Source organism: Prionailurus viverrinus, chromosome D1 (assembly GCF_022837055.1).
Source record: "Prionailurus viverrinus isolate Anna chromosome D1, UM_Priviv_1.0, whole genome shotgun sequence".
Lineage (NCBI taxonomy): Eukaryota > Metazoa > Chordata > Mammalia > Carnivora > Felidae > Prionailurus > Prionailurus viverrinus.
Window position 1 is genome coordinate 33,744,749 of NC_062570.1, and position 14,170 is coordinate 33,758,918.

A 14,170-nucleotide genomic window follows, 5' to 3' on the forward strand; every position below is an offset into this window, starting at 1 on the left:
CTTCTTTAAAAGTTATAGAAGTCAGCTCCTCTCAAATTACTATTTTAACACAGACAAAAATATAATACTACAACTATGCCAACTTATATTTGCTTTATACACTACAAAACCCTTTTATGAATAGAAAATGCACTTCTCTAGCTGATTATAAAATAATTTTGATAAATTGTGGATGGTTTAATTTAGATCCAGAAAGAAAGGCAAATTATTGAATGGAAAATTTTTTGAGAAAAAAATGTGTGTTTAATTACTAAAGGATTCAATTAAAAATTTAAAAATAGATACATTTTTACTGTGTTTAAAATAAGTTTGAACCCATAAAGGCTAATACTGCTATTCATCTAAGGGTTATTTAAGCTAGTGATCAGATAATTGAAATATGATTTTTTAAAATGAAGTAGGAAGGTGATAGAGATAGGATTTTGATTTAGTCTTTTTTCCTAGATTCCTGGTTGTAGATACCTCAAGAAGACTGACACAAATGATTAAAAATTAGGCTAATTTTCCTATTTTAGCTCTATTATTGGCAGTAGCATAGTCTGATGAAACATCATTCTTAACCACGGATAAGATCCTTTAATATGCAACATCCTTTTAAGCAGTCAGAGAGAAAATGAATGTAAATATTAACATTCTAAAAGTCAGATATTCCGTGTGGCTTTCTAAATTCTGACTTCATCAGAGAAGACAGATCATCACAGCATATTATAGTTTAAGCATTGTGAGAATTGGAATGTTCTGGGTAACTAAATATTCCATTTAACTTGTGATTTACAGAAAACTTTTTTGATATTATTTACAAAAAAGTCTGTGAATCCAGCATTGCTTCATTATGATAAACATTATATAGCACAATAAGACACAGATTAGCAGACTGAATTGGATTCCCATAATGTATGCTGTAAATGAAAACATCATTTAAATCATGTTCCTTCTTTCTCTTAATGTTTGCCTCTTTTCTAAAATATCAGAGTGCTGGCGATTTTAATGACACGTTTATTTGTAAAGAAAAAGAAAACATTTCTACTTTTTTGTAGCCAAAGCCTGATTCACTATATAATACATGCCCACATGGAAAAAATCAATCAAGGATATAGTGCAGTTGTGAAAAATATTTCTTTGCCAATTGATGAGATTTTTCTGCCTAACATATGAGATATTCTTAGTAATAAACAATGATACGTAGTCTCAAAAAAATGTTCTAGGCCAAAATCTAGTTCACTTTAGAACTAGAAAACTAACAGAAACATTTAAGTGACAATATTTATAACACTAAAAAATGACAGTATATAAAAAATTCCATTGATGCAAGCACCAAAGAGCAGGTCAGGTAACCATTTAACTGATGCACACTCAAACACCACACATTCCTGTCCTCTGTCTGCTATCCTTTCTGCCCCAGATCCCACGGTGACAAAGGAATATTACTGATTGATGTTAAAATTAATTTTGATAGAGGAAAATATTTTTATACTGTTGGAATACTTTTAAATTTTGAGACATCAAGTAAAACTTCAGAAAGATTTCTTTATCCTCTCACATATTTTGTTCAAAGCAAAATATTTAAGTTTCTACCAACAATGTGTTCCTTTCTTTATGGTCTCCTAAATAATGGAAGGGACAATTTGGATGTGTTAGTTCTATGTTTGTAGTGTATCTTATCAATAGAAGCATGCACACACATAGGCGCAAACACAATTTACATGCATATTGTATTTATTTGCTTTCTGACAAAGCTGTGAAACTATGCTTGTAACACAGTTAGCCACATTTTCTTACCTTTTACAGATACTGAAGCTATGGTTTCAGCAGAACCAAAGACATTTTCCCCTTGGCAAACGTACTTTCCCTCATCTGATTTAGAAGCATTTAGGATCCGTAGACTTCCGTCTGGAAGAATAGCTATTCTGAAAATTATTAAAAAAGGTTTTTGCCTCTTTTACTGCAAATCAGCTAAGTAGTAAAAAACTCTGATGACGTCTGAAACCACCTCCAAGGTAATAATAAATAAGATAAAGGGATCACTGTGAAAATATGTGATAGTAGAAATGTTTTACCCTTTAAGAAATTATGCAATAAACCCACTTAATATCCTCTTATATTTAAAAGGGTCAGAGAGTTAAAGGTTATTTTTTGACACTTTTTGACAGTTCATTTTAAAACTTATGGGAAAAGGTGACCCTGAAATTGGTTATTAAAACTTATAATATCACCCAGCGATATTTTAATATGAAGCTTGAGTATTTTACTTCAAACCCAGAGTGACCTCAAAAATCAAATATAGAAAGAAACAGCATAAAAACATATGGGAGGACAAGTGCAGAACATAAAATTAATTGTATACAGCCAAGAGATGATTTATGGTGGTTTCTCTACAGTGCCACCAGTGCGGCAAGGGTATGAAAATGAGACCTGATACCTGATACCTGGGCTGCTCACACTGCACTTTTTAAATATAAAAACATGATACCTGAGTTTGCATTTGGGCTTTTTCGAGACCTTTGCTAAAAGTGGACCTTGAGACTTACATGAAGGTGAAAAATTAAAGCATTATTAAAAAAATTTTTAGAAGTTCAGTGAAAGGTTGACATTTGGGATTATCATATTATCCTGTGTATTCATCCTCCCAGAAATATATGGATTTCAAAATTAATTAGTACTTTTGTCCTTTTCTCCCTTTTTTGCTCCTGAAATATAACCCATTACATCACCAATGCATCAATCTCCTCAAGCAACCTGAAGTAAAATAGAAGCTGTCAGTGTCATTTTATTTGTTATGCCACTAGAGTTTGAATTGACTTTTGGGAGAGGAAGTAACAAGCTTTTGATAAGAACTAGTGGCCCTAGTGAACTTAAAATCCTAAAATTAGGTCTTTTAGGTTCTGAAAAGAATAATGTATTCCATGTTAATATAATATTAAACTATTTAAGAAACAAGAATATGTTTTGTCTACTTCCTTCATGTTATTTTAAGGTATGTATTCAATCTTGCCAATTACCCAGAACTGAGTTATTAAAAGCATTGAACTTTGTAACAATTGGATTAGATTCTAGGTTGCTGACTATTGCTTATGAATTTATAACTACATACTATCATCAATAATGATACTAGTTTAAAAACATCATATTCTTTTCAATATACATCAAACCTGCCTTATAATGTATAAGGAAGACAAATTTAGAAACAAGCCAAACTTGGAATAGAGACTTTGATTTTGTAATATATGTCTAGGAGAGATAACTAACTTGAGGCGTTTGGAAAACACAGTGCCTTTAAAAGTTATATAAACCCATTCAAGATGGTCAATACAAAATTCTATTCATTATTTAAATAGTACTCATTTTCTATAAAAATGAAATATATTTATTCCATTTAAACTCCAGAGATAAACATACTATAAAAAGATAAACTTGAAAGTAAAACATACTTTATCCAAACAAATAGGCATTATCTTATGAGAATTACAAAGTTTAATGAAATTTAGTTAAATTACTATAATCTATTCAGATCACTAATATCTTTAATATATCTGGATTTTACTGCTTCTAACCTAGTAGGTGGGAAGTTTGGCTTAAAATCCACTTCCTTTAAAGAAATAAATATATCTTAGACACTGGCAGTATTTCAGCTCTTGATTTAAGATAAGTCTTTTCTCACTGACAGGAGGCAATACATTATACTCTCCTTTTAAAGATAGTTTATGAACACCCCTGTACTTTAGGCCACTTGGGGGCTGAAGAATTTTGAATATCATGATTTTTTTATCTGTCAAGTGGCAATGTCTTTTAACCAAAAGCCTGTCTACCGATTCAAATGACAAATCTTTATCAGATGAGCTCATATGCATTTTTTTAATGTAAAAAGAAAAACTAAATGAGACTGTGAATGTGATTTACATTATAATATCTGGCTATTTCATACATAATTACTTAGATAACTGAATATTTAATTAATGTTTTCTAGCAATTTCCAGCCTCTTTATCTATCTTCTCTCCTCTTCTATTACTATGTAACTCCTACATTTGACATTTTCAAATTTGGGGATTCATTCTGCTGAGAAGTCCACAAATTGGAGCAGGGTAGTAAGGGAGTAGTGAAGTAAAGGTCTGTTGGGGGTAAGGAGAGATTTTACAAATGCAAACCAACATTCTAGCATTGGGTGCCAAGTTATGCTTACTATATTCTTATCTCTAAACTTTTCCATGAGTTTTTGCCTAGACCTGGAGATGTCTTGATTCACATCTTGCACTAAATTACTGGATCTCTGCCTTGTTAATCTGCCTAATACCACAGTCTATCTAGGAAAACATCATACTTACCTTTATCTTGCAAGGATTTAGTGCTAACTTCTTTTTTTTTATAAGCTTATTTATTTATTTTGAGTGAAAGAGAGAGAGAGAGGGAGAAGGAATTCCAAACAGGCTCCGCACGGACAACCCACATCATGGGGCTTGAACCCACGAACTGTAAGATCATGACCTAAGCTGAAATCAGGAGTTGGACACTAAACCTACTGAGCCACCCAGGCACCCCTATAGCTAACTTCTTGGTGCGATCTTGATTTCCAAATTTCAGGGCCATTTTCTGGACCTTCCACTTCCATTTTTGGCTTACCTGTCAGATAACTCACAAGTTAGCTTAGGTTCTTCCAGTTAGACTGCCAGCCTAGAGATACTACCTACTTACCAACTTTCACTTTAGAGATCACGCTTTGACTTCCAGATTAGCTTTCTTTTGGTACCATATCATAGTGGATATAATATTACAAAATCATTAATCATTACTTAAGATTATATGCTTTCAAGTCATAGATGGTTGAGTTTAAGTCATTGCCATTGACTGTTATGTGTGTGATTTTAAGCAGTTAATCTCTTTATATGTAAAATTTTATAAATATATATAACTAGTTCTTCAAAAGTATTAACTAGATAATATATATAAATTATATACTTTAGTAGTGTTGATAGCCATTAATTTAAAATGTATTAAAATATAAGTAAAGTTTGTGACAAATTTTAAAAAGGAAAAAAAAACCCAGAAAGTTATAAATCTCAAGTATTTTAGGGTGAATCAGTAAGTCTTTTCTGAGGGAGTGATATTTGAGATAAGAACTGAAGGATCAGAGGAAGTTAACCAGGAGTTAAGAGTGGGGAAAGGAGAGGGGATAGCATTTGCAAAGGCCTTGAGGTGGGAAGAACCACAAAACCTTAAAGAATCAAATGGCCAATTATGATGACAGCATATAAAAGGGGCAGGAGTGGCCCAAAGAGGCAGATGGGAACAAGATCATGTAGGACCTAGAATAGTATGGGAAACATTTGTTCTTTATTTTAAGGGCAAAGGGAAGCTACCATTAAAAAAACAAACAAACCTATATTGAGGTATTATAGTTATATAACAGGTTCACAGGTTTAAAGCACATACTTTGAAAAGTCCTCACAAATGGATGCAGACACAAAACTATTACCACAGTCAAGAGAGTCAACGCATACATCACCCCCAAAGTATTTCTGTGTTCCTTTGTGTTCTCTACTTATAATCTCTTCGTATCACACCCTTATCCCTTGGCAATTACTGATCTGCTTTCTGTCCCCATAGTAAGTTTTAACTTTAACATAACTTCATATACATGAAATCATAACATTATATATCCTTTCTGTTTAGTTTATTTCATTCAGCATAGCTGGGATTCATCTGTATTGTTGCAATGATAAATGATCCAATCCATTTTGTTGCTCAATAGTATTCCATTGGGTGTATATACCACTACTTGTTTATCCATTCACTTTTTGGTGGATGCTTGAGCTATTTTCAGCTTGGATCTACTACAAATAGAGCTGCTATCAACATTGTGTAAAGAGTATTTTATGGGTATTTGCTTATATTTCTTTTGGATAGGTACTTAGGACTAATTACTGGATCGTTTGGTTTATGTTCATGCTTAATGTTTAACTTTTTAAAGGAGATGTTGTACCATTTCCAAGCAGTTACACCACACTTTAAATTCCTCATGGCATCATCTGAGAATTCTTGTAACACTTGAGATGGTCAGTCTTCCTAATTTTAGATATTATAATAATTAGGTAGTAGAATGTTACGGGAGTTTTAAGTCACATTTCTTTAATGACTAATGATGTTGAGCATCTTTCAAGTGCTGGTTACCCATCTATAAATCTTCTTTGGTGAAGTAATAAAATATTTTAGCAATTTTTTATGAAATTGTCTTCTTATTCAGGTTTGACAGTTTTTTTAATATTCTATATATAACTCCTTTTTCAGGAAGGATAATGGCAAATATTTGCTGTCAGTTTATAGCATGTTTTAACATTTTTCCAACAGCAGAAGTTCTTAAGTTTGATGAAGTACAACATATTGATTTTATTTTATGCTTTGTGTTTTTGTGGTTGTACTAGAAAATCTTTACCTAACCTAAGGTCACAAAAAGTTCTTTGTTTGTTTGTTGTTTTGGTTTCAGGAGTAGAATTTAGTGATTCATCACTTACATGTTACACCCAGTGCTCAACACAAGTGTCCTCCTTAATGTCCATCACCCATTTACCCATCCCCCACCCACCTCCCTTCATTAACACTCAGTTTGTTCTCTGATTAAGAGTCTCATATCGTTTGCTTCCCTCTCTCATTTATTTCCTCTTCCCATATATTCATCTCTTTTGTTTCTTAAATCCCACATTAGTGAAACCATAAGGTATTTGTATTTCTCTAACTTATTTCACTTAGCATTAATACACTCTAGCTCCATCCATGATGTTTCAAATGGAAAGAGTTCATTCTTTTGGTTTGGTCTCTGAGTAATATCCAATTGTCTCTCTATCTATCTATCTATCTATCCATCTATCTATCATCTATCATCTATCTATTTATCTGTCATTTGTCTATCCATCTATCACCTATCATCTATCTATCTGTCATCTATCTATCTATCTATCTATCTATCATCTATACTACATCTTCTTTATCCATTAGTCAGTCAATGAACACTTGGGGTCTTTCCATAATTTGTCTATTGTTGATAATGCTGCTATAAACATCAGGGTACAGGTGCCGCTTTGGATCTGTGTTTTTGTGTTCTTTGTGTATATACCCAGTAGTGCGATTACTAGATTGTAGTACAGTTCTATCTAAAAATTTTTGAGGGACCTCCATACTGTTTTCCAGAGTGGCTGCACCAGTTTGTATTCCCACCAACAGTGCACCAGTGTTCCTTTTTCTCCACATCCTTGCCAATACCTGTTGTTTCTTAAATTTTTTATTGTAGTCATTCTGACAGGTGTGAGGTGATATCTCATTGTAGCTTTGATTTGCATATCCCTGATAATGAGTGATGTTGAGCATCTTTTCATGTGTCTGTTAGCCATCTGGATGTGTTCTTTGGAAAAATGTCTATTCAAGCCTTCTGCCCAATTTTAATTGGATTATTTGTTTTTGGGGTGTTGAGTTGTAACAGTTCTTTATAGATGTTTGGATACTACCCTTTAATGGATATGTCATTTGCAAATATCTTTTCCCATTTCATGGGTTACCTTTTAGTTTTGTGACTGCTTCCTTCCCTATGCATGAGCTTTTTATTTTGATATAGTCCTAATAGTGTATTTTTGCTACTATTTTCCTTGCCTTAGGACACACTTCTAGAAAAACATTGCTAAGACCAATGTCAGAGACCTATCTGATTGTGTTCTCTTCTAAGATTTTTATGGGTTCAGGTTTCACACTTAGGTCTTTAATGCATTTTGAGTTTATTTTTTTGTGTAGGGTGAAAGAAAGTGGCCCAGTTTCATTCTTTTGCATGAAGCTATCCAGTTTTACCAACACCATTTGTTGAAGAGACTGTCTTTTCCCAATGGGTATTTTTTCCTGCTTTGTTGAAGACTAATTGACCATATAAATGTAGGTTTATTTCTGGGTTTTCTATTCTGTTCCATTCATCTATGTGTCTATCTTTTGTGCCAGTATCATACTGTTTTGATCACTACAAATTTGTAATATAATTTTAAGTCTGGAATTATACCATCAGATTTTCTTTTCTTTTTCAAGATTGCTTTGGCAATTTGGGGTCTTTTGTGGTTCCATATACATTTTAGGATATTTTGTTCTAGTGCTATGAAAAATGCTGTTGATATTTTTGTAAGGATTGAATTAGATATGCAGATTACTTTGGGTAATACAGGCATTTTAACAATATTTGTTTTTCCAGTCCATGAGCATGGAATGTCTTTCCATGTCTTTGTGTTGTCCTCAATTTCTTTCATCAGTGGTTTATAGTTTTCAGAGTTGAGGTCTTTCACCTCTTTGGTTTTTTTTTTCTAGGTATCTTATTATTTTTGGTGCATTTGTAAATGGGATTGCTTTCTTGATTTCTCTTTCTGCTCTTTCATTGTTAGTATATAGAAATGCAACAGATCTCTGCACATTGATTTTGTATCCTGTAACTTTACTGAATTTATTCATTAGTTCTAGGAGTTTTTAGATGGATTCTTTAGGGTTTTGTATATTAGTATCGTGTCATCTGTAAATAGTATAAGTTTTATTTCTTCCTTACCAATTTGGGTGCATTTTATTTTATTTTGTTGTCTGATTGCTGTGGCTAGGACTTTCAGCACTATGTTGAAAAGAAGTGTTAAGAGTGGACATCCTTGTCTTACACATAACCTTAGGGGGAAAGCTCTGTTTTTCCCCATTAAGGATGATGTTCTCTGGGGATTTTTCATATATGGCTTTCTTATGTTGAGTTATGTTCTTTCTATACCTACTCTATTGAGGGGCTTTTATTATAAATGGATGTTTTACCTTGTCAAATGCTTTTTTTTTTTGCATGTAGTGAAATGATCATATGGTTTTTATTCTTTCTCTTATTGATGTATCATGCTGATTGATTTACAAATATTGAACCACCCTTGCATACTGGCATACACCCAATCCCACTTGATCATTGTGAATGATTTTTTAAATGTTAGATTCTGTTTGCTAGTCTTCTGTTGAGGACTTTTGCATCTATGGTTATCAAAGGTATTGGCTTGTAGTTCTCTTTATTCGTGATGTCTTTTTCTGGCCCTGTAATCTGGGTAATACTGGCCTCATAGAATAAGTCTGGAAGTTTCCTTTCCTATTTTCTTTTTTGGAATAGTTTGAGAAGAATAGGTAGTAACTCTAAATATTTGGTAGAATTTACCCATAAAGCCGTCTGCTCTTGGACTTTTGTTTATTGTGAATTTTGTTTGTTTTTTTAGAAAAAGAAAAAGTGGGGCAAGGGAAGAGGGAGGGGGAGAGATAGAATCTTAAGCTGGCTCAACGCCAGTATGGACATGATACAGGACTCAATCTCACAACCATGAGATCATGACATGAACTGAAAGAGTCAGATGCTTAACAGACTGAGCTGTCAAGGAACTTCAAATTTTTTATTTACTGATTCAATCTCCTCCTTCCTAGTATTCAATCTGTTTAAATTCTCTACTTTCTGCTTCAGTTTTGGTAAATTATATGTTGCCAGGAATTTACCATTTCTTCTAGATTGTCCAATTTGTTGGCATATAGTTTTTCATATCCTCTTACAATGTTTGTATTTCTGTGGTGTTTGTTATTTCTCCTCTTTCATTTGTAATTTTTTGGGTCCTTTCTCTTCATTTTTTTTACAATATTGGTTAGATGATTATAAATTTTATTTATCTTTTCAAAGAACCAGCTCTTGACTTTACCTGCTCTACTGTTTGTTTGTTTCCATAGCATTTATTTCTGTTCTAATCTTTATTATTTCCTCACTTCTCTTGGCTTTTGGTGATGTTTGCAGTTCTTTTTCTAGTTCCTTTAGGTGTAAGGTTATCTTGTTTATTTGAGATCTTTCTCGCTTCTTGAGATTGGCTTGCATTGCTATAAACTTCCCTCTTAGAATCATTTTGCTGCATCCCAAAGGTTTTGGAATATTGTGTTTTCATTTTCATTTATTTCCATGTACTTTTTGTTTCTTTGATTTCTTGTTTAGTAGGATGTTCTTCAACCTCCTTGTATTAGTAATCTTTCTGATTTTTTTCTTGTGGTTGGTCTCTAGTTTCATAGCATTGTGATCCAAAAAGTTACATGGTATGACTTCACTCTTTTTCAATTTGTTGAGACTTGTTTTGTGGCCTAATATGTGACTTAATATTTATTCTGGAGAATATTCCATGTGCCCCTGAAAAGAATGTGTACTCTGCTCTTTTAGGATAGACTGTCCTAAATATATCTTAAATACACCTTGTCCAATGTGCCTTTCAAAGTCATTGTTTCTGTGTTGATTTTTTGGTTGGATGATCTGTCCACTGACATAAGTGGGGTGTTAAAATCCCCTACTATTATTGCATTACTATCAATTTGTTAGTAACTGTTTTATGTATTTTAGTGCTTTCATTAGGTGCATAAATATTTACAATTGTTCTATCTTGTTGAATTGTCCCGTTTATTACTATCATATACTGTCCTTTGTCTCTTGTTACAGTCTTTGTTTTAAAGTCCACTTTGTCTGATATAAGTATTGTTACTCTGGTTTGCTTTTCACATCCATTTGCATAATAGATGTTTCTTCACTCCTTCACTTTCAATCTGTAGGTGTGCCTTTAGGTCCAAAATGAGTCTTCTGTAAGTAGCATATAGATGGGCCTTGTTTTTTCATCCATGTCTTTTGATTGGAGCATTTAGTCCATTTGCATTCAAAATAATTATTGATTGATATGTATTTATTGTCATTTTATTACCTGTTTTGTGGTTGTTTTTGTAGTTTTTCTCTGATCCTTTCTTCTATTCTTCTTTGTCATGGTTTGCTGGTTTTCTTTAATGATATATTTGGATTTCTTTCTCTATTCTTTGCATATCTATTTGTGGTTTTTGATTTGTGGTTACCATTAGGTTTGAATATAACATCTTCTGCATACAGCAGTCTATACTAGGTTGATGGTCTCTTCAGTTTAAGCCCATTCTTTATTCCTCTCTTCCCCACATTTTAGGTACATGGTCTCATATTTTACATCCTTTTATTTTATGAGTTCCTTTGATTGTTTTTTTTTTTACAGAAATATTCATTTTTTTAACTTCTCTTGAGTTTCCTAGTTCCATATTGTTGGTTTTTCTTTTGTACTGAGTCCTCTTTAATATTTCTTGCTCTGCAAGAAATGTGGTCAAAAACTCCTTTAGATTTTGTTTGTCTAGGAAACTTTTTATACCTCCTTTGTTTTGAAGGATAGCCTTGCTGTATAGAATATTCTTGGCTGCAGATTTTTCTCATTCAGCACTTTGAATATATCATGGCATTCCTTTCTGGGTTGCAAAATTTCTGCTGAAAAATCCACTGATAGCCTTATGGGGTTTTCTTTGTATGGTATTTTCTTCTTTTGTCTTTCTGATTTTAATTTTTTTCTTTATCATTATATTTTTGCTTTTCTTTCACTTTTTTTTTTCATTTTGCTATTTTAATTACAATAGGTCTTGGTGTGGATCTGCTTTTGTTGATTTTGTTGGGGGTTCTCTGTGCCTCCTAGATATGGATGTCTTATCTGTTCAGCTTGATTGCCTTCCATAACTAACCTCCAGGTCACTGATACATTTTTATTCTTCCTGAATCCTACTGTTCATCCCATCTATTGTATTTTTAATTTCATTTATTAGGTTCTTCATCTGGGTCTTACTTATATCCTCCACTCTTTTCTCAAGTCCAATTAGTATCTTTATGATTATTACCTTAAATTATCTGTCAGGCATATTATTTATTTCTGTTTTGCTTAGATCTCATGCTATGATTTTGTCATGTTCTTTCATTTGGGACAAATTCCTCTGTTTACTCAATTCATCCATCTTTCTCTGCCTTTGTGTGTTAATGTGAGCTATGTTCTCTGCCTTCATTTATTTATTTTTTTCTCTGTTTACCATTCCTGTTTTTAAAATTAATTTATTTTTTAAATTTACATCCAAGTTAGTTAGCAACCAAGTTACTACAACAATGATTTCAGGAGTAGATTCCTTAATGCCCCTTACACATTTATCCCATCCCCCCTCCCACAACCTTCTGGTCTCCATATATAAGAGTCTGTCATGTTTTGTCCCCCTCCCTGTTTTTATATTATTTTTGTTTTCCTTCCTATAAGTTCATCTGTTTTATCTTAAAGTCCTCATATAAGTGAAGTCATATGATATTTATCTTTCTCTGACTGACTAACTTCACTTAACATGATACCTTCCAGTTCCATCCATGTAGTTGCAAATGGCAAGATTTCATTCTTTTTGATTGATGAGTAATACTCCATTGTGTGTGTGTGTGTGTGTGTGTGTGTGTGTGTGTGTATATAACACATTTTCTTTATCCATTCATCCCTCGATGGACATTTGGCCTCTTTCCATACTTTGACTATTGTTGATAGTGCTGCTATAAACATTTAGTGCACGTGCCCCTTCGAAATAGCATACCTGTATCCCTTGTATAAATACCTAGTCGTGCAATTGCTGGGTCATAGGGTAGTTCTATTTTTAATTTTTTGATGAACCTCCATACTGTTTTCCAGAGTGGCTGCACCAGCTTGCATCCCCAGTAGTAGTGCAAAACAGATCCTCTTTCTCTGCATCCTTGCCAACATCCATTGTTCCCTGAGTTGTTAATGTTAGCCATTCTGACAGGTATAAGGTGGTATCTCATTGTGGTTTTGATTTGTATTTCCCTGATGATGAATGATGTGGAGCATTTTTTCATGTGTCGGTTGGCCATCTGGATGTCTGCTTTGGAAAAGTGTCTATTCATGTCTGTCGCCCATTTCTTCACTGCATTATTTATTTTTTGCGTGTTGAGTTTGATAAGTTCTTTATAGATTTTGAATACTAATCCTTTATTTGATATGTCACTTACAAATATCTTCTTCCATTCTATCGGTTGCCTTTTTTTTTTTTTTTAATTTTTTTTTTTTCAACGTTTATTTATTTTTGGGACAGAGAGAGACAGAGCATGAACGGGGGAGGGGCAGAGAGAGAGGGAGACACAGAATCGGAAACAGGCTCCAGGCTCTGAGCCATCAGCCCAGAGCCCGACGCAGGGCTCGAACTCACGGACCGCGAGATCGTGACCTGGCTGAAGTCGGACGCTTAACCGACTGCGCCACCCAGGCGCCCCCTTTTTTTTTTTTTTTAAATTTTTTATTTTATTGGTTGCTAATTTGCCAATTGTTTCCTTCACTGTGCAGAAGATGTTATTTTGATGAGGTCCCAATAGTTCATCTTTGCTTTTGTTTACCTTGCCTCTGGAGACGCATTGAGTAAGAAGTTGCTGTGGCCAAGATAAAAGAGATTTTTGCCTGCTTTCTCCTCAAGGATTTTGATGGCTTCCTGTCTTATGTTTAGGTCTTTCATCCATTTTGAGGGTTTTTTTTGTGTGTGTGTGTGTATGGTGTAAGAAAGTGGTCCAGGTTCATTTTCCTGAATATCGTTGTCCAGTTTTCCAAGCACCACTTGCTGAAGAGACTGTCTTTATTCCATTGGATATTATTTCCTGTTTTGTCATAGATCAGTTGGCCATATGTTTCTGGGTCCATTTGGGGGTTCTCTATTCTGTTCCATTGATCTGAGTGTCTGTTTTTGTGCCAGTACCATACTGTCTTGATGATTACAGCTTTGAAATACAGCTTGAAGTCCAGGATCGTGATGCCTCCTGCTTTGGTTTTATTTTTCAAGATTGCTTTGTCTATTCGGGGTCTTTTCTGGTTCCATATCAATTTTAGGATTGGTTGTTCTAGCTCTGTAAAGAATGCTGGTGTTATTTTGATAGGGATTGCATTCAACATGTAAATTCTTTTGGGTAGAATTGACATTTTAACAATATTGTTCTTCCTACCCAGGAACATGGACTTTTTTTTCCTTTTTTTTGTGTGTGTCTTCTTCAATTTATTTCATAAGATTTCTATGGTTTTCAGTGTATAGATTTTTCGCCTCTTTGGTTAGATTTATTCCTAGGTATTTTATGGTTTTTGGTGCAATTGTAAATGGGATCAATTCCTTGATTTCTCTTTCTGTTGCTTCATTATTGGTGTATAGGAATGCAACTGATTTCTGTGCACTGACTTTATATCCTGCAACTTTGCTAAACTCATGTATCAGTTCTAGAAGTTTTTTGGTGGAATCTTTTGGGTTTTCCATATAGAGTAT

The 14,170-nt window shown here is 33.5% G+C and overlaps 1 protein-coding gene across 1 annotated transcript in view; it reads right to left on the reverse strand.

Annotated features, from left to right (window-relative positions):
* The window catches only part of CNTN5 (contactin 5), a 552,161-nt gene that overhangs the window by 146,558 nt on the left and 391,433 nt on the right, over positions 1–14,170 (reverse strand). The window contains exon 12 of the mRNA XM_047879464.1: positions 1,780–1,907. Within this exon, the coding sequence (XP_047735420.1) occupies positions 1,780–1,907 (128 nt within the window). The remainder of the gene's footprint in view (positions 1–1,779; positions 1,908–14,170) is intronic.